This window comes from Ambystoma mexicanum, chromosome 3p (genome assembly GCF_040938575.1).
Source record: "Ambystoma mexicanum isolate Mex_15411 chromosome 3p, UKY_AmexF1_1, whole genome shotgun sequence".
NCBI lineage: Eukaryota > Metazoa > Chordata > Amphibia > Caudata > Ambystomatidae > Ambystoma > Ambystoma mexicanum.
This window is the reverse complement of record NC_090925.1, coordinates 837,356,722-837,378,415: the sequence shown is the minus strand read 5'-3', so window position 1 is coordinate 837,378,415 and position 21,694 is coordinate 837,356,722. Positions and strand designations below refer to the sequence as shown.

At 49.6% G+C, this 21,694-nt stretch overlaps 1 protein-coding gene across 4 annotated transcripts in view; it reads left to right on the top strand.

The window, feature by feature from the left end:
- SETD1A (SET domain containing 1A, histone lysine methyltransferase) overlaps positions 1–21,694 on the top strand; it is a 1,694,645-nt gene that overhangs the window by 1,461,359 nt on the left and 211,592 nt on the right. For all 4 annotated transcript variants that reach the window (XM_069651930.1, XM_069651928.1, XM_069651929.1 and 1 more), the window contains exon 16: positions 241–413. In XM_069651930.1, the coding sequence (XP_069508031.1) occupies positions 241–413 (173 nt within the window). The remainder of the gene's footprint in view (positions 1–240; positions 414–21,694) is intronic.

Genomic DNA, 21,694 nt, shown 5'->3' with positions numbered 1-21,694 from the left:
AGACTTCAAAAGCTAATAATTGTGCTGTCTCAGCATTATGTTTTCAGTTAACTCAATATAAGATATTAAAACATAATTGTATGCAATTCCTCAGATAACATTTTTTTTAGATTAGTTCAGTGTAATATATCCTTGATTGGATCAATATTGTTACATATATGTTTATTTGACCGTTCAAGTCCTTGTTATTGCATCCAGTCCCTCTGTAAACTGTTTCTTTCCTTAACCCACCATTTCCACTCACCAATATTGCAAACCCAAAGCGAAGGAGGAAATCGCAGGATGGTCTGAGGGAACATGCCACCGGCTGCGCACGCAGCGAGGGGTACTACTCCATCAGCAAGAAAGACAAGGACAAGTACCTCGACAACTATCCCATGTCTGTGCAAGAACTAGATGCCCTGGACTCACAGGTGAGAGACTGTATGCCCTGTACTCTCAGTATTCTGGTGTTCTTTTTTCCTCCCATCTTCTCGTGAAATGCTTGTGGTTGCTGCCCCACAGTGTGATTTCACCAAAGAACTCAAGAAATGAATCTGTTGTCAAACAAGGTTTATTGTGGTGAATCTCCAGATCACTGTGTTTGGAATAATGGGGTAAGAGAGGTTGGATGTGGTTCCTTATTACTGGTTGAGGATACAATGAGAACAATATTTGTACATTTATCATATAAATCAGTCTTTTTTTGTAACAGACTCCACTCTGTCCCATAAAATTAGACAACAGTTTGAGATCTGATGGCTACCTGAAGAGTGATGTAGAATGGCTGTAACACCACCCATGAGGTTTGGACGGGATGAGTGGGAAAAGGCAGTAAAGAGGGGTAAAGAATGAGACAGGAGTAACAGAATCAGAAGCAGAGAGCCAAGATTCAGTTTTACAATGAAATTGAAGATTAAGTTGAAGAAAGGTATCCAGAATAGTGATTCTTGTTACATAGAGAGCAATAATTGATAAGGCTGATATACAAGGTCTGAGGAGAGTCTGTAATCTGAATGTAGATGTAGTTATCTAGGTTACAAGCACAATGAGGTGGGAGGAGGATACATGTTGAGAAGATATAACTGGGATAGTCCTAATAAGTATGTTAGGCAAGATTGTATGCAGTACCCTTTGGAAGACTACACCAACATTGTCTTCCTGGAAATAGGTAACCCAACCTTTGGTATAAGTCTATACTACACAGGTTGGTAGAGTGACTGAGCAGCCAGGCATGTCTCAAGAGGGGTCAATATGAGCAGCAGGGGTTTTACACAGAGATTGACAATGACAAGTATTCAAATAAACTTACACTCAAGGTTTCTTGATTAAATAATTATTAATGTATTTGACAGTCAGTTGAATAAGCCTTCTTCAGAAGGGAGCAATATATATGTAACATAAAAATACACTTCAAAATACACACTTTGTTAGTTTCTCTAAATCAGCAAGTACCCATTTGGGGTGGCACACAGATTCGTCCTACACCCTGTGGTGAGTTAAATAACTAAGACACTGTGGACATTATTATTATAACTGGTACATTTAGAGCAATACTGAGTTTAATGTCGAAGAAAAGGGTTTGGGAATAAAACAAAGGTTAAACTAATATTCTGAAGCAGGTAAGTACTTTTGAACCCCCCAATGCAAAGTTAATTAACCCTTTCCTGGAGGAAAGTTAAAGCACAAATTCAGAGGTAAGAAGAGTCTTTCAGGGTGCCAGGCCAGCCAATGTAATCAAACAAAAGTCTAGGTGAGCTGAAGCACTTATTGCAGCTAAGTATAAGTCTTGCACAATGATTTAGAATTCTTTCTAAAAAGAAATAGAATCACTGTAGGGCCACACGCTGGGAGGCTTTTGAGGGGCAAAGCTGCAAGCAACTCTGCAGAAGCAACCAAGACAAGTCTCAATGGAGAACTAGCAAGGTTACATGACAAGAGGTAAGTCCTCTTCATTTTACAGTATCTTTTGGTTGGAAGAAATTGGTTCCAGCTGGCTTCTGTTCCTGTGTAGATCTGCAGATCCTGTTGTTCCTGGGCCTGAGTCGTGGGGACAAGAGGGAGGACGTCTGGAGACTCCTGCACTACGAATGGAAGGCCAGCGACCGCAATGGGCAAACTTTAGATCAGCGGCACTTCGCGGTTTAATCTCCTCACAGCTCTCGCAATTAGCACTACTGCGGTTCTCGGATACCACTATGGACTTTCCTTGTAACTGTGGTCCAGCACTCTATTGAAGTGGCTCAGGCTTTGTCAGTCATGCTTCCTGGGAATCCGGAGTATCTTCCTGGAGCTTGGGTCCGACTTAAAGACACACTCGATTCTGGTGTTCCTCTCCCTTGCACTTTGGTTCCTGCAGCAGCAATGGAAGTAGAGCCAGCTCTGAGAGGATTTCCAGATTAGCTTGTGTTGGGGTCGATTGGTCCCACCAACCTGAGGGGAGAAGTCGTCCTTAGCAGGTCTTCTCTAGTCAAGGCGAATCCAGAGCTTCAGCACTGCAGCAGGACTTCACCGGGCAAACCAACGGTCCAGGAGTTGCAGCAGGCGTCCTTTCCAAGTTCTTTTTTGGATTCCTTCGTCCAGTGGTTGACTCTGCCTTCCAAGCAAAACCCACAATTGTAGTAAAAAGTAAACCACTGCCACCAGCCATTAATTGTAGAAAGGGTAACATAAAAATGTTACATGAGAAACTCGACAAAGGGGATATTAAGTAACACCTCCAGCACCCTATGGTAAGATAGTGTGTGCTGTGTCTAGAAAGTTACAAAATGTAAGTAAAGTCAATTTCACTTCACTGCTCTTGTAAACAGTAGTTTCACCAAGAGAAGGTATTTAAACCATTGGGAAATCTGAGACTTCCCTGTGCCACTGCACTGAAGGTGCTGGGTGTCACAATGTAAAGATGATGCCTATGGAGTTGGTCAGACTCCAAAGTCAAAAGAAACACGGAGGCCAAATCACTGAAAAATACACGCGAGAATGGGGAAGAGGTCTCACTCTCTCCAGGTTAGAAATGAAAAAGTCCTAAAGTCCAGCAAAAGAGCTGGGGGTCTCTAAGGTAGAAGGGAATTAGCACATTTCTGAGAATTCTCCCCAACAGCCTCCTTGGTTACAGAAATGCACCCAAAGGTAATTGGCTGGCGGGCTGTCCTTGGAGGACAGCCACCCTGCTGTGTGAGTGACAGGCTGCAAATTAATGGGAGAAACTTGCATAAAAGGCGAGGTCTTTTGCAAGGAAGGCAGAGTCGACCTCTGGACGAAAGGAACCGAAGAAGAAACTGGAAGAGAAGCTTGCTGCTCCTGGACCGTTGGTTTGCCCAGCTCCATATTTCGAATAGACTGGAGAAGCCCGGAATTAACAACTTCTTCACTTGGGTTGGTGGGACCAACTGACCCCAAGACTAACTTGTCTGGAACCCCTCTGCCTGCTGGCTGTACTTCTTTGCTGTGGCTGGAACAGAGTTCCAGGGGACAGGAACACCAGAGTCTAGTGCATAGTTTTGAAGCTGGACCCAAGCTGCAAGAATATCTTCCGGACTCCCTCGAAGCAGTTCTAACCAAGCCTGAGCCACCTCAACAGAGTGCTGGACCCCAGAAGCAAGGAGAGTCCACAAGGTGTCCAAGAACCGCGATGGTGCTATTTGTAAGTAGCTGAAACCGCAAAGTGCAGCTGATCTGAATTACCTTCAAACCGTAGTGCAGGATTCCCCAGACGTCCTCCCTCTTTTACCCATGACTGAGGCCCAGGAACAGGAGCTGCAGGACTACAACAGGAACAGAAGCCAGCTGGATCCCTTTCTTCAGACTCAAGGTACTGTGTAACTAGGTGTATTTATCTCTGGTTGTGTGTAGCTTTCTTGTTCTCACTGGAGACTTGCATTGGCTGTCTCTTGCAGCTTTGCCCCTCACAAGCCTCCCAGGGTGTGTCCCAACAGTGATTCCTTTTGCTACAAAACTCTTTAACATTGTGCAAGACTTTTGTGCTATCTTCAAGAAGTGCCTCAGCTTTCCTAGACTTTGCTCAACTGACAATGGCTGTCCTGGCTCCCTGCAGAGTCTTCTTACCCTCCGACTTTGTGTGCATCTCTCCCTCAATAAGTCATACATAACTTACTTGTATAGCTGGGAAAGGGTTAAGCTATATCTCATTGGGAGATTGTAATGTACTTACCTGTTTGGAGAAACGTGTTAACCATTGTTTCCTTCCCTAACCTTTCCTTTTTTCCACAACTCCAGTATTGCATTTAAGTGTAAAGTGATAGATCAATGTCCACAGTGTCCTAGCTATTGAAGTCGCCTTAGGGTGTAGGGTGTAGGGTGTAGGGGGTGTGTGTGTGTGTGTGTGTGTGTGTGTGTGTGTGTGTGTGTGTGTGTGTGTGTGAGATCCCAAAAGGTTATCTACTTAACTGAAACTCAAGGAGTGTATTTTATTGTTGCCAATTGTCCCTTCTAAGGAAGGCTTATTTTAAAACTGACAGTTAAATTAATACATTATTTTAATGAAGACACCTTAAGTATATGTGTTATGTGAATATCTGTCACTGTGAATCTCTGTTAAAACCCTACAGCTCAAATTGACCCCTCTTGAAATAAGTCTGGCTGCTCAATCACTCTCCTGACCTGTGTAGTATACACATACAGCAAAAAGGGAATTTGTGTTTACCCCTACCTGGACGATTGACTGATCAGGGCCAGTTCTTCTGAACAGGCCCTGGAACATATCAGCTCCACGTGTCACTTCCTTCACAGATTGGGCTTCTCCCTCATCTTCAAGAAGTATCACATGGTACCATCTCAAAGGCTCCAATTCATTGGAGCAATCCTAGATACATCCCAGGAAAATGCCTCCTCACCAGAGGTGAGGGCTCGAGACATTCTGCAGATGGTGACCAAATTCCTGAATACCCAGCATCCTACTGGCCTTCGATTTTCTGAGGTTGCCTGGACTCATGGCATTCAGCATTTTTCTGGTGCCAGAGGCACACCTGAGAATGAGATCTCTCCCATGGGCTCTCAGGACTCTGTGGTCACAATTCTCAGGAAGGATATCGGACCTCCTACAATTTCCGAGCAGAATCCCACAGGACCTTCAGTGGTGGACCTGCCGGGAGAACATCTTGAAAGGAGAACTGTTTTGGCAACCAATGCCGGAGATGACAGTAGTGACGGACGCCTCACTCACAGGGTGGGGAGCCCATGCCAACGTTGAAGGCCTTTCTGCCATCTGTACGGGGCTAGAATGTCCCAATAATGACAGACAACACATTGGCCACGTACTACCTCAACAAAAGAGGGGGTGTAGGGTCACTACCACTGTGCAGAGAAGCAGTGCAGCTCTGGTTCTCGGCGATATAAGAAGGAATCTCCCTATCAGCAGTTCACCTAGCCGGAGTGGGGAATACAGCGGCAGACGCTCTAAGCGCCAGAGCACAGTCTCCCACGAGTGGTAACTAGGAGAGGAAGTCCTTCAAGAGATCTTCACCCTTTGGGGAACCCCTCAAGTGGATCTGTTCACAACCGGTGTCAACCAGAAGTGCGAACTGTACTGCTCAAGGGAATTTACCTCAAGAGGAGTTCTAGGAGACGTGTTTGTGGTGGAATGGGATTTCCCTCTCCTGTAACATTTTCCTCCAGTCTCCGTCCTTCCTCATGTGATCAGGAGGTTGAGAAAGTTCAGGAAATCCATACATGCCAACATTCTGTGACCAAAAACTGTAGGAATCTTAAAGTTTCAAAAATAGTAGCTAGCATAACAATGAGATCCCATGAAATGATGTCACATGAACTTTGGCCTTCAGTCACCACAGAAAATGACCTGAAGTGACCTATGGCCTTGAAGAGATCACAGGAAAAGACTGCCTTGTGTGGCCTATCCAAAAATCCTCCGACCCATGATTAGAAAGAAATGTACCAAATAAGTGAGCTGTGAGCAGTGTGACCAGCTTCTTCCTCATTAACACATATTTTCCTCTTCAAACATACCCGCTGATAATCACGAGATGGCCAGCCAGCAGGGAGCTGAAACACAAAATATGCACTGAAAAGCTATAAGTCCTCCTATATGAACAAGTGCCTGCTGTGGAGGATCCGGTGTGAAAAGACAACAAGGTAATAACACTTCTGTATACCCGAAGGGAAGTGACGGCCGCAAGGACTCCCACAATTGCAGCTTGTAAGGCAAGCCCCAGAACAAAAGTAATATAGAGAAAAATATATTGTTGTGTTATACAACTGCTGACTGGCAACATGCGGCAGTTTCTGGGGGCCTCCCTCAGGCTCATGGCCACTTTCAACTAAAAGTGGAAAGGCCCTGATGCCTTCCATGCCCTTGACACATCATATATGTCATAAAGTTACTAATTAAACCTGTCTCACCCCAACGGAAGTGACAGCCACAAGGGCTCCCTCAAATACAGCTTGTAAGGCAATCCCCATCTGAACAAAAGTAATATAGAGATAAATATATTGTCAGGTTATGAGACTGCTAAATGGCAACATGGGGCAGTTGCTGGGGGGGGGGCTCCCTTAATTGCTGCTTGGCTTTTTAACCGTTGTTCTCATGACCCCTCAGTGCCTCCTGCCTTCCTCGCATCTTTCTCATCCACCTGCCTGTTTCCTCTCCCCCTATAGCCTCCTTGATCCTTTCATTTTTCCCATTGCTTTGCTTAACTTCTGGATTTCTTCTCTTCCCCCTCTCTTGAGGCTTCTCTTGTACAAGCACTCGCTCATTGCCTTCCTATTGGCCCCTGCTTACTTCTCTCACCCCTCCCCCACTCTCCATCTCCCCCATTTCTCCTTACCTGCCGCCCCAGATCGCGTTGCTCTGCTCTTTCAGTCAAGCTTTTCCTTCTATGTTTCATTCTACGTCATGGAGCTAATTGGTCTGTGTCGGGCCCTGGAGGGAAGGCAGCACTGACATGATTCTACCCCTTGCTCCCAGATGACAGGACACTGGGCTTTCAGACATGGCCCCTACCCAAAAGTCTTGCTATTCAAGCATCCAGGTGCCTCCATTCATGAAGTTGCTTCTGCACAAGTGTGGGGCATTCTTGCACTAACCCAAGTCCTTTTTCCAACTCTAGGAAAGGAGCCAAATCACATTATTGAGAGCCAGTCACGAGAGGCTGTTGGCCCGAAAACTTCAATAGGGAAAAGCAGCCTAACGTGTGTGTGTGTGTGTGTGTGTGTGTGTGTGTGGAGTTGAAACACATTTACTGCATTATGTGTGGCTTTTTTCATTTTTCAGTGCCTCCGGAGCCTGACTACACATGGTCATTTTCGCAGTGCTCTCCTTTGATCTGCCACCCTCATCTTTGCCTGAACACTTACAAAGTAATAATTCACAAATGGTACCTGCAGAAATTTTGGAGAAGACGGGTTTGCAACTAGCAGCTGTATATTTGCAGCTCAGCTGAGCAGAGACCGAGACCAGCGAAGATGTTCTAGTGAGAGACGCCAGCTCGGAGCTCACAGCACGACGATGAGGCAGAGAGCAGCCTCTGCCCAGAGAATGTCACGGGATACCTATGGCCGGTGTCTCACGCTGACAGTGACTGCCTGGGCTACGGGGTGCACAGGACAGTGTAGAGTGTCTCTTTCACGCTGGCACGAAATGATCAATGAAAATGATGGGCCATTAACACGGCCACCAGAGGATGCTGATCATGCTGTGCCGGGCCTCAGGCAGCCAGACCAAAAAAATATATATATTTTTACAAAACAAATTATTTGTTGCCACTAAATCGGTAGGACTGTTTAAAAAGCAGTATCCTATCGCCTAAATTTGTAGGGATGGAAATCCATGATCCTAATTGCCCCGGATTGGACCAGGTGGACGTGGTACCCAGACCTTTTGGACATGTCCATCTGCCCTCCAATACGTCTTCCACAAAGAGAGGACCTTCTCTCGCTAGAGGAGGGTCGCTTTCTCCATCGGGATATCGGGACGCTCAGCCTTCACGCATGGTTTCTGAAAGACTGAGATAAAAGGATTGGGACCTCCCAGATGATGTAATGGAGATTTTGCTTTTGGAACACATTCTGCAGCTGGTGTAGCGATAAGAATGTTGATCCGTTTACTTGTAATACCCTGATGGTGTTATCTTTGTTTATTACACATAGCTTAGCTGGGGCTCCAAATTGCTACCATTAAGGGATATCTGGCGGCGCTTTCTATATTTAAGCGCACTTCACAAGAAGTTTCTTATTTTAAAATACTTCTAATAGTCAATTTTCTAAAGGGATTGACCACTGTTTTCCCTCAAATCCCCATTTAGGATCTCAACTTGGTGTTGAAGTTCATGATGTGTGCTCCTTTCGAGCCTTTACACTCCTGTCCTTTGAGGTTACTAACCTTGAAAACCATTTTTTTTAGTAGCTATTAGATCTGCCCAAAGGTTGAGTGAGCTTCAAGCTTTATCCTGCAAGCCTCCTTAAACAATTTTTTATAAGGTTAAGGTGGTACTGAAGGTAAAACATACCTTTCTTCCCAAAATTGTCTCTGAATTTCATCTCACACGGAAGATAACTTTACCATCTTAAACCCCTCCCACCCCCCCTCCTCCTCCACCCTGGAAAGGAAGAGGAGAGACTTCACAGGCTTGACCCTAAAGCGCACTAAGCTGCTCTATAACTAGAATGGCAAAGCTAAGACAGGATGATAAATTATTCGTCGGCTATTCGGGTCACAAATTGGGTATGGCTATCACCAAACACACATCCAGATGGATTATATTGGCAATATCCAAATGCTACAGACTGGCAAGAAAAGATCCTCAAGAAGGCCAACGCCTACGGCTCATTCGACCAGAGGCATGGCAACTTCCCCTGCATTACAAAGAGGAGCACCAATAAAAGAAATGTGTGCGGCTGCCACATGGTCGTCTGTACGTACCTTCACCAAACATTATAATTTGGACTCTTCCTCAGGTCAAGAAACTGGTTTTGGTAAAGCAGTGTTGCATTTCGTGCACACACTCCCATGAAAGCTATTAAATTGTCATGTAAATTCTGACTCCCTCCTCCAGTAAAACTAGAAACTGCTTTGGGAGTGTATCAAAAGATAAGAAATACGTGGGAGGACACAATCAATTTGAAGAACAATTTACTTACTCCAGGTAACATTCTTTCGACTGGATGTTCCTCCCACGTATTCCTTAGCGCCCCTCCAAACCTATCTCGGAGTAGAATTTCAAATGAATTGTGTCCTCCAACGTATTCCTCATCTTAGATGTATTCCATCCAGCTTTGCTGCTCTTCGGAAATGTTTTCGGCAGAGGGCGCCGTGCGTCGATGTTGTCGAGTCGATGGTCCCTCGAAGGCCTCCGTTGAGGGTGACGTCATCGGGTGTATAAGTAGCACGCGCGGCGCCCATTGGCTACAGTTCAGTTTTTCCGCAGTACGTTGCTTCGGACATTAGGCGCGCCTCGAGTTCCGTCAAGAAATATAACATAACGAGAAGTAATTATGTCCTCGTCATCGACGCCGATCACGACCCCGAGATCGGGTTTTAAGAAATGCAAGTCGTGCGGCTCAAAAATGTCGATCTTCGGACCAGCACCGCGAGTGTTTGTGGTGTCTCGGGGAAGTCCATGACATGGAGGCCTGTTCGAAGTGTCAGGCGATGACGGGGAAGGCCTTGCGAGAAAGGAGAGGAAAGCTCAGGTAGGTCAGAAGGATCGAAAAGCCTCTAACGTCGAGTCGAGACCCCCAAGGGAAAAATCTCCTCGACGCGAAAGGCATCGATCTAGATCCGAAGCGATTCTCATCGCTCGTCGTCTTCGTCGAAGAAACAACGCCATAGGTCTCCCTCCACCTCGTCGTTGGACGAGTCTCCGAAAATGGAATGCCCCACAAAACATTCGTCTACAGAAGAGTGGGAAGCATTCAGGGTCAAAATGATGGCGGTGTTTGAGAAGGCGAAGCCTCGGTCCGCGCCTTCTTCGGAAGCCGGCCGGAAGTGTCATCGCTCCGACACTCGCGTGCCCTCGAGCCCGGGTGATTGTAAAAGGAAGGATAGGGAACCTTCCAGGATGCCGAGCAATAAACGCTCGAGTCGACCGCTCGAGGTCACCAACGCCGTCCGAGACCTATCGCACCTCGAAGGGGAAACCGTCAAAGACCGCCTCGACGCCCTCGAAGCAGACCCTGTCGACGACCACTATGTCATCGACGCTGTTGACGCCTTTATCGACGCCGAAACCCTCGGGGCCAAAGGCTCCAACTAAGCCAGGGCAGCCAGAAAAAGAGAAGGAAAAAGTTTAAAAAACATGTAATTCCTTCAGAGCCTGGTACTACACCTATTCCTCCTCCTCTCCCAGATAAGGTTTTCAAGCCTCTCCCTAGGAAGGAGTTTTTCAAATCCTTGACCTCAATTTTTGAGGAACAGGAGAGATCTGAGGAGGAAAATGTACCTTTTGGATTGGAGTATGGCACCCCAAATGTCCCAGAATGCTTGATCTCAGAGGAAAGCAGAATGAGGGATTTGGTGGAGTCTTTACACAATGCAAGTGGCATTGACGCCTCTCCTGAGAATGACTTCGGTAGACTAGATCCAGGAGAGCATGCCAGTCCATCTTAGCGTCAGTTAATGACCAAGGTGGTAGATTACTTGGGATGGGCTAGACCACCAGCCTAAATCGTCCAGGACGATTTAACAGACATATTGGACCATGGTCCCACTGAAGACCCAGTACTACCTTTTCATGTAGCCTTACAAAACAGGGTGGCCAAAAATTGGGAAACTCCGGATTCTATTCCTCCGGTAAATAAATCCCTTGCATCAAAATACCGCCCAGCCAGTAGCGACCCCGGTTATCTGTCAAAACATCCAACTCCTGAGAGTTTGGTCATACAAGCAGCCACAGCTTCCAACAAACTTGCGTACCCGTCTATCCCTCCAGACAGGGATGATAAGCGTGTGGATGGTTGGGCACGGAAGGTATTTTCAGCCGGGAGCATGGCATTAAAATCTGCCAACTCCACATGTGCCTTGGCAAAATATTCGTACACTCTATGGGAGTGTATCGCGATGGCGGCAGAGCACATACCAGAAGGGGAAGAAAGGGAAGGTTTTCTAGCCATCGTTAGAGATGGAAAGGAGGACATGCAGGAATCCCTTCAATCTGATTTGGACACTGCGGATAGTGTAAGCAGGTCCATGGGCACTAGCACGTTAATGCGCATGTTTGCGTGGTTACGGAAGTCCGGTTTTGCACCGGACGTACAGAACCGCCTCCTGAACATGCCTTTTGACCGGTCTCACCTTTTTGGCAACAAGGCTGACGAGAGCCTTGAGAGGTTGCAGACCTCAAAAGCAGCGGCAAAATCCTTAGGAGCTGCTATTAGGCAACCTCAGCCTTTGCGTGCGCAAGGGCAATCATGAAGGGGACGATCCTATCGTTATTACACCTCAGACGGGAAGACGAGAGGAATGGCCAGTCAAAGGGGCCAAAGAAAGGCCACTTGTGGTGGGCGAGGAAAACGTGCTAAGCCAGCTCCAGCTGCAACCTCTTTACCATCAGCAGCTGCAACATCCGCCACAAAACCACTTTGAGGACTTGCACCACAAAACACCTGTAGGAGGCAGGCTGTCGTAGCATCTGCAAGAATGGCGAGCCATAACTTCAGATGTTTGGGCTGTAGAAATAATAGCCCAAGGCTATTGCCTTCCTTTTCTAAAGCAACCTCAAAGCAAGCCACCAGGGAGACAGCCGTTGAAACGTTCTAACCCTGCTGGAGAAAGGTGCTATAGAATCAGTACCTGCAGCGTAGAGGAACAAGGGTTGGTACTCCCCGTATTTTTTGATCCCCAAAAAGGACGGAGGACTGAGACCCATCTTGGATTTAAGAAACTTGAACAAGTTCCTCAGGAAGGACAAGTTCAAGATGGTTACCCTTTCTCAGATCCTTCAGGCCCTTCAACTCCAGGACTGGTTGGTGTCATTGGACCTCCAGGATGTTTATTTTCATGTGCCGATTCATCTCAAACACAGAAAACACCTGAGGTTCGTAGTTGGCGACTCACTATCAGTTTCGAGTCCTGCCATTCGGGTTGACCTCCGCCCCAAGGGTCTTCACTGAGTTAATGGTAGTGGTGGCAGCGCACCTCAGGAGAGGGGGGATTCATGTCTACCCCTACCTGGACGATTGGTTGATCAGAGCGCGCTCTGCTGAGCAAGCACTGGATCATCTGAAAGTCACCTGCCACTTCCTCCACAAACTGGGCTTCTCCCTCAATTTCAAGAAGTCACAGATGACACCTTCCCAACAGCTTCAGTACATAGGAGCTGTATTAGACACGTCCTTGGGAAAGAGCTCGCCTCCCAAGGCGAGGGCTCAAGACATTCTTCAGATGGTTTCCAAATTCCAAAATGCCCAAAATCTCCAGGCTTACGACTTTTTAAGGTTGCTCGGCCTCATGGCATCCTGCATTTTTCTGGTGCCAGTGGCACGATTGAGGATGAGATCCCTTCAATGGGCCCTAAAGACTCAGTGGTCCCAGTTCTCGGGTCAAATGACGGATCTTCTTCAGATTCCGAACAAGGTCAGACAAGACCTTGTATGGTGGACCTGTACAGAGAACATCCTAAAAGGAGAACCTTTTTGGCAACCATGGCCAGAGATCACAGTAGTGACGGATGCTTCACTCCTGGGGGGGGAAGCTCATGCCAACGATTTGACAATCAGCGGTCGTTGGTCTCCAAACTACATATCAACCTTTTAGAGCTGAGGGCAATCAGACTAGCGCTGAAGGCCTTCCTGCCATCTGTCAGGGGAAAGAATGTCCTGATAATGACGGACAACACAGTGGCCATGCACTACCTAAACAAAAGAGGAGGCATGGGGTTACTACCCCTGTGCAGAGAAGCAATGCAGCTCTGGTATTGGGCGATTCGGGAGGGAATCTCTTTAATAGCAATTCATCTAGCCGGGGAAGAGAATATGACGGCAGATGCTCTGAGCAGTCATTCAAGAGATCTTCGCCCTTTTGGGAACCCCTCAAGTAGACCTGTTTGCAACCGGAATCAACCGAAAATGCGAAAGGTATTGCTCAATGGAATTTCCCCCGAGAGGAGCCCCTGGGGACGCGTTCGTGGTGGAGTGGAATTTCCCACTATTGTACGCGTTCCCTCCGATTCCCGTCATTCCTCAGGTCATCAGGAGGCTGAGAAGGTTTCGGAGCCGCATGATCCTAATTGCCCCGGATTGGGCCAGGAGAACGTGGTACTCGGACCTTCTAGACATGTCCATCTGCCCTCCAGTATGTCTTCCTCAGAGAGAGAACCTTCTCTCCATCCAGAGGTCAAAACGCTCAACCTTCATGCTTGGTATCTGAAAGGCTGAGATACAGGGATTGGAACCTTCCAGATAACTTTATGGAGGTGTTGCTTTCGGCAAGAAGGCCAGCAACAAAGTCTTTAAACCGTTGGCGTTGGAAAATGTTTTGCAACTGGTGCAGAGAAAAGAATGTCGATCCTTTTCTATGTTCTATTCCGGAAGTATTATCTTTCCTTCTGACCCTAGCACATAGAGGTCTGAATATTGGAACAATAAAAGGTTACGTTACAGCGCTTTCCATTTTCAAGCGCTCGTCGGAAGAATGCTCCTACTTCAAAATTCCTTTTGATAATATAGTTCTTAAAAGGACTCACTAATGTGTTTCCTCCTCACCCATTTCAGGTACCGATCTGGGATCTAAATTTAGTCCTAAAATTCTTGATGTGTGCTCCTTTTGAGCCTATGCACACGTGTCCATTAAGATTACTAATGTGGAAAACAGCCTTCTTGGTTGCTCTAACATTAGCAAGAAGAGTGAGCGAATTGCAGGCACTGTCTTCTGGGCCATCCTATACTGTGTCCCATAAGGACAGAGTTGTGTTGAGGGTAAAACCATCATTTTTACCGAGAGTAATATCTGATTTTCTCTTAAGTCAGAAAATTGTCTTACCGCATTCTATCCTCCACCCCATCCTTCGAAGGAGGAGGAAAGATTACACAGATTGGATCCGAAAAGAGCTTTAAGCTTTTACATCTCTAGACTTTCCAGACTTGGAGTTGACAACCAGCTGTTTATAGGTCACGCAGGAAGGAAACTGGGTCAATCGGTGACAAAACAGACAATTTCACGCTGGATTGTGCTTTGCATTTCAGAATGCTACAGACTAGCTCAAGAAGACCCTCTGGAAGGGTTAAGGGCTCATTCCACCAGAGGCATCCTCCACGGCCCTTCAAAGAGGTGTTCCAATAAGATCCATTTGCGAAGCAGCAACTTGGTCTTCGCTACACACCTTCTCAAAATTCTATAACCTGGATGCTTCCCAGTCTAGGGAGCTAACTTTTGGAAAAGCAGTACTATACTCAGCCATCTAAGAGTATCGAAAAATCTACCCCCTCCTCCAGAGGAATTGTCCATACTGCTTTGGGAGTCTATCTAAGTTAAGGAATACGTTGGAGGACACAATCCATTCGAAGAACAGGTTACTTACCAACTGGTAACGTTCTTTCGATTCGATGTTCCTCCAACGTATTCCTCATCGCCCTCCCAGCCTGCCCCTCTGTAGATTTTTCTGGGTTATTGCCATCTCAAATCTCGCAAGGCTCATACCTGTCTCCTGGCACAACCTACACAGTACAAGATCAAAGATAAAAAGGGGGAAAAACAGAACTGAGGCCAACGGGCGCTGCGCGTGCTACGTATACACCGGATGACGTCACCCTCGACGGAGGCCTTCGAGGGACCATCGACTCGACGACATCGACGCACGGGGCCCTCTGCCGAAAAAATCTCCGGAGAGCGGAATACATATAAGATGAGGAATACGTTGAAGGAACATCCAATCGAAAGAACGTTACCAGTTGGTAAGTAACTTGTTCTTCTTTTGCGGTTACAGTCTGCGCTCTTAGGAGGAGTAACCGTCAGATATGTGATAAATTCTTCTTTCGTAAAAACAGAACTGAAGCCAACGGGCACTGCACGTGCTATATGTACCTTTGTGTGTTTGATGTATGTATAAGTGTGAGGGACAGATTCCTTTTGTTCATTTTTCCCTTTAAATATTTTGATAGGTCGGGAAATACTCGTTGGTTTAGGGATACTGAGGCGTTTATCAAACCCTTTTAAGTTAATAAAATGGCTTCTTGTGAACAATTGTTATCTGCCTAACATTTCTGCCCCCTCACAAAGACTGTTAGTGTTGGGTCAAACAACTATGGGCAAATCTAGGCGCCAAGGAGTACAGTACAACAGGAGGGAAACAATTTAGAGCAAAGAATTCATAAAGTGCAAAGGAGCACAATACAGTAGGGCAAAAGTCAAAGCATGACAAGCCATTCATACTGTGTGGCAAAAGTTAATGTAGGATGTGAAGGAGCAAAATACATTGAAAATAAGTTCAGAATGCTGTAAACCATCTCAACGCACTGCTTGCCGTTGCATCGTATGATTCTTCTCTTGCAGTAGGCCTCAGCTGTAGAAATGATGCTCTTCCAAGCAATAAAGCTTCCTAGTCTAAAAACATTGGTCCTCATTACACGGTAAGCGGTAAGGGTTTACCGATACCTGTATGTAAACCCTTACCGCCTTACTACGAGGTCCCTTTGCGGGTTGGTACATTAACGCCTGCTTTTGTTAAAAAACGAATGCGCAAAGGGACCGGGGTGCTAATTACGGTACCGCACTTTGCGGTACCGTAATTAGCGCCTTCCCCATTCCCATTATGCCCTATGGGGCAAAAATGGGAATGGGGAAGGGCAATGGATGAAGGAGGAATTACCGCCTTCCCAACCTTGGAATAGGGCGGTAATTCCCCTTTCCTCCAATGCGGTACCGGTAAATTACCGGCATGAACCATGGCGCTAACAGCGCCATGGTTTACCGCCTACCGTGTAATGAGGCCCATTGTCTGGTTATAAACATTACCCAAGCCATTTGCATTGAACAGTTTGGAATCAGTGTGGGGTATTGCCTCCTAAAGTGTTTATGCTTACTTTCATCTGCAGGGCATGCAAACTAACTGAAAAGTCTTCTATCGGGGGCAAGCTGTTGAAGGGTTCTTTTCAATTATTTTTTTACTTTCAGAACATGTGCCCCTTTCTCCCGGATGCTGACTAAATGGTGACTCAATTTCTGAATACCAAGTCACAGAGGGGCACTTTTATCAACATGGCAATGTTTAGAGACTCCGAGCTAACATCATGGCTCTCAACTGAAATTTCCCGGATTCTCCCCAACTCTGGCCCCACTGATTTTACCTTTGACTTCTTAACACCATTACCAAGCTTCTGGCCCTCTTAGCTTGGCAGATTCTGGATGTTACATCTGACTGCTCACCACAACTACTGCCACCTTCCTCTGGCTTTGATAGCCTGCCTTCATTTTGTCCTCCTTCCTTCCTCCTGATGGTCTTGCTCTTCTCCCACTTTTTTCTCTCTCCTGTTTCTCTCCCTATTCTCAGCTCCTTCCTCCCCCTGGTCACTCCCTCCAACTCGTGCCTATCCCTTTTCTCTACCATTATATGGCCTGCTCACTCTTCACCTTCATTCTGCTAAATGGCCTCTGAACTCTTGGCTTTCCCTTGGACTTATAGCCTGCATCCCAGTGTGAGTTCAAACCTAACAAACTGAGTAGGGACCACATGCATGAGCTCATGAGTTGGTCTCTGCCATTATGTAGCCCATTCGGCCTCCCAGGACTTCAATTGGCAGCCCTTGGCTTCATAGGCCAAAGCTACACGAGAGGTGCACCATTTTGGAATCGGGCAGCCCTGGCTTTGCGAGGGCCCGATTGCTCCATAGGTTCCACTGCTCTGCATGTGCTGGTGTGTCTCTCCAGACTCCTTTCTCCGATGTTCATAACCGTTGCAGCCGTTATGAACATCACAGGATTTATGACGATATAGATTACTTTGTAGAGGGCTACATGCATCAGTTGTTCGCAACTAAGATGTCAGTTTGTGTCTGGCAACACTCACTAAATCAGCATCCTGCTTCTCCAGCATGGGGTCTGGCATGGATTCACATGCTCATGAATATTCCCCGTCGTCAGGCTGGGAATCCTCGGTAAAGAAAAAACCAGTATCAGTTTCGTTTCTGATCTGTCTTTCGTAGTAACAACCAATCACTGGTCTCTGCGTCATACTGACCACAGCCAATGACTGCCCTCTACCTAAGCACCGCCTCTGGCAGCCATCTTCAGATTTTTACCGCACGTTCATGTGTTGGGATCCTCGTGCTATTGCTCTCGAGCGTTAGTGCTATTTTTTCACGTTTTTTCTCAAAAACTTCGTTTTTTCGGTCAAAAGAGCCTCAAGCTCCACCGACTCTCCATCCGATCAACGGGGACCCGTGTCGGATTCGTCTGCGCCCCTCAAGGGTGAAGATTTTGTCGAGCTACGCTTTTGGAGGACTCCAGAAGTTTCTCAGGCCCGGACATGGCCCAGGAGAAGGGATGCTCGACCCCCGGAAAGCTGTTCAGGGTCTGCCCTGGATGCCAGCTGCAGAGCGTCTTTAAGGAGGACGAACACTCCTTTTGTCTCTACTGCTTACATGAGGACAAGACGCACGTGGAGAAGGACTGTGCGTTTTGCGGCAACATGTCGGAGCGGACCATGAAGGACCGCCATCAACGTCTCGCCAACTGGCTGGAAGGGAAGAGCCCGTCCGGCGAGAAGAAGAGGAAGAAAACCGAGCGGTCTTCTAAGACCTTTGAGGACGCCCCGGCGACGGGGGTCCAACACAAGGCAAAGCACCGCGAGTCCGCTGGCACCGGGAGCGCCGAACGGTCGGGCTCTACGGGCGCCAGGCAGGGCGCACCCTCCCCGGCACCATCAACCACGAGCCAACGCTCTGGGTCGGGTAAGAGGAAGGCCGAGCACCCGGCGAAGCTCCTGGAGAGGCCCCGGTCGAGCTCGAAGGCCCCATCGGAGGGGGAGCGAGGCAGTGTCCCCCCCCTCAAGGATAAGGCGGTGAGCGCACCTAAGGTGGTGAAGGCCTTAATCCATCCGGCCAAGCCCTCTATCGAAACTGTCGCGGCGGCCCTGGCTCAGCCTGTGGGGGCTACACCAGTGGTGGCGACCTCGGGGCTCAGAGTCTCCCTGCCACCTCGGAGGGAGTCCTCTTTTGTGCCCATCGATAGGACCCCCGTGAAATCCCCCGTGGGGAAGAAAAAGGGGGGGCAGGGCGTCGTCGTAGATTCGGCCTCAACCTCGGAGGAGGAGCTGGTCGAAGTCTTAAGCCACGGCCTCGGCGTGGAAGAAGACCGGCCCGTCGGGATGGATCCCGACGCAGGTGACGACGACATCGTCGAGGGTACCGACGGGGCCCCTGATCGCCCGTCGGATTCCCCTCTGCCAGCGCCGCGAGACAACTCGGCGGCCATTTTGTTGGCTATACAGTCCTTATGCTCAGAGATAAGGACGAGACTACCGTTGCCGACGGAACCGCTCCCGTCGGGGGACCCAGAGCCGGGACCTTCTGGTGTTCCCCCTACCAAGAAAAGAAGGATCCACCCTCCGCCTCCTTTTCAGCCGTCGCGCCCCTTCCAGCCCTCCTCCCCGTCCACCCGAGGGGATGATACGGGGACTGACACGGCAGCGACGGATACGGACGACGAGGTATACGACGAGGATGTACCGTCGTCGCCTCCCACCAGGGCTTCTCTGCCCGACGAGATTGGATCGTTCCACTCCATGATCACCAGGGCATCCGAGCTTTTCCAACTCTGCCCTGAGGAGAAGAAGAAGGAAGGTTTCCTTTATCAGCGGCGCGAGGCCAAGAGGAAGACGGTCCTCTCAGTGCCTCTATTGGACGACATTTGGGATGAGGGCCTCACCCTCCTCAAGAACCCTTCCACGACGCCAGCTAGAAGAGACCGGTACGAGAAGAAGTACCGGGTCCCGGACACGGCCCCCCTGTGCCTCCGGGCGCAGCCTACCCCGGACTCCGTCGTCTCCGCGGCGGCCAGGAAAAAAGCGGGGGGGTGCGGCCTCCACATCGACTTCCCCACCGGACGGCGAGGGAAAGAAATTGGACGCTATGGGACGCAGAGTCATCTCGTCTGCGGCGACGACGATTAAAGCGGCCAACGCCTTGGCTATCGTGGCCCGCTACGACAGGGAGCTCTGGTACAAACTGGCTCCCCTACTGGACTTCTTGCCGGACGACAAGAGGGCAAAGGCCCTGGAGATCCTGCAGGAAGGTGAGGTGGCTTCGGACCACGCCATTACCGTTGCGACGGACATCGCCGACACTGGGTTCCGCCAGTTGGGCAACGGCGTTTGCCTTAGGCGGCGTGGATGGCTCAAGGCTACGGACTTCCGTCAAGACGTTCAGACCAGAGTCCTGGACATGCCCTTCGATGGGAACAACCTGTTTGGGAAAACAGTGGACGATTCCCTTCAGGCCATTAAAGCGGACACCGAGACGGCCCGGGCCCTTGGAGTTCTGCAACAACGACGGACGCCCTTTCGGAGCAGCGGAGGCAAGGGCGCCTCCAAAAGTTCAGGCGGCGGTTTCTCCACCTACCGTCAAGCTGCCCGCTCGTCGGCTCAGGAGGCCTACAGAGGACGAGGCAAGTCTGGCGGACCCTGCCGTCGTCGCCAAGGAGGTCAAGGCGGCAAAGCCTCGTCGAAGCAGGATTGAACCGACCGTGGGGTCGGGCCCCCACCGAAGCACCCCGGTGGGAGGCCGGCTGGCGAGCTTCGTCAGCGTGTGGGAGTCCATCTCCACCGACCGTTGGGTGCTGGACGCCTTGGCCCGGGGCCACGCGCTCGAGTTTCAAAGAAGGTGTCCGCGCGTCCCCCCCCGTGGCCAGGAAAGAACTTCACGTCCCTCAACTTCTCCTGGAGGTAAAGGCGATGCTCAGGAAGGGCGCCATCGAACTCGTCCCAAAGAGACTTCGGGGCTCCGGAGTTTACTCGAGATACATCCTCGTGAAGAAGAAGACGGGGGGATGGCGCCCCATCCTGGACCTGCGACGTCTGAACAAGTTCATCAAGGCGCAAAAGTTCCGGATGGTCACCCTCCAGCACGTCCTGGGTCAGCTGGAGGAAGGAGACTTCCTGTCGTCGTTGGATTTGGAGGATGCCTACTTCCATATTCCCATCCTAAAGGGGCACCGAAAATTCCTCAGGTTTGTGGTCCAAGGGCGTCACTACCAGTTCAAAGCCCTCCCCTTTGCACTACGGTCGGCCCCCAGGGTATTCACCAAGTGCCTTGCACCGGTGGCGGCGCAGCTGCGCCGCGAGGGGATCCACGTCTACCCCTACCTGGACGACTGGTTCATCCGAGCCAAGACGAGGGAGCTCGCCCTGGATCACACGGCAAGGACCGTCCGACTTCTCACGGACCTGGGATTCTCCGTAAACTACGCCAAGTCTCACCTGGTACCCGCGCAAAACGCACTGTTTCTGGGAGCGAAGCTCGACACAGTGTCTCTTCTGGCCTCCCCGTCGGAGGAAAGGACCAGGTCCATCCTGGGCAAGGTACAGCGGATGTTGGTTTCCGACGCGGCCAAGGTGAGGTCCATCAAGTCCCTCCTCGGAATGATGTCTTCCTGCATCTACCTCATTCCCATGTGCAGGCTCCGGATGCACCCGTTGCAGGAGTTCCTGGACGCGCGCTGGATCCAAACGACGGGCAGCTTCGAGGAGAGGATCACACTCGACGAGAGTTTCCGCCGAGCGGTCCGGTGGTGGGGCAACCGCACGCATCTGACGGCGGGCATGGACTTCCAGACCCCAGACCACCAGGAGACAGTGACCACCGATGCCTCCCTGGAAGGGTGGGGAGCGCACACCGAAAATCTGCACGCGAGAGGCCTTTGGCTCCCGACGGAGAAGTCCCTCCATATCAACGTCCTGGAGCTCCGTGCAGTGTTCTGGGCCCTCAGGTCCTTCCTTCCGTCCCTCAAGGGCAAGGTGGTGAGGATCTTCACCGACAACACCACCACCATGTTTTACATCAGGAAACGGGGCGGAACCAGGTCCCCAGCGCTGTCCAAGGAGGCGCAGGACCTGTGGCATTGGGCCGTCGCCCAAAGGATGTTTCTGGTGCCGTTTCATCTGGCAGGGATAAAAAACACCATCGCCGACTCACTCAGCAGGGAGCTGCGCTCGTGCCACGAGTGGGAACTACGGCAGGATCTAGTGGATCGCCTCTTCCGACGGTGGGGCACACCCCAGATGGACCTGTTCGCGACGGCGACGAACTCCAAGTGCCGGAGGTTCGCCAGCAGGTTTCCCCAGGCGAGGAGCATGGGCGATGCCTTCTCGTTCCCCTGGGAGGGCCTGTTCCTCTACGCGTTCCCTCCTTTGCCACTGCTAATCCGGCTCGTCAACCAGCTCAAGAGGTCACGGTGCAGGATGATCCTCGTCGCACCTGCGTGGCCGAGGCAGATATGGTTCCCGGACCTTCTGGACTTGTCAGCGTCCCCGCCAATCAAGCTGCCGGTGGACGCGGATCTTCTCTCCAGGGAAGGAGGCGCCATCCTCCACCACGACCCGAAATCGCTGAACTTGCAGGCCTGGCTCCTGCAGCGCTAGAGTTTGGAGGATACGACATACCGGCCGACTGCAGAGAGGTTCTTGCAAAGGCCAGGGCGTCCTCGACTCTTAAATGCTACGGACACAAATGGAAGAGGTTCTCTGTCTGGTGCCACGCACAGAAGATTAACCCTCTACGGATTACGGCTCCCCAGGTACTGCCGTACCTGCTGACG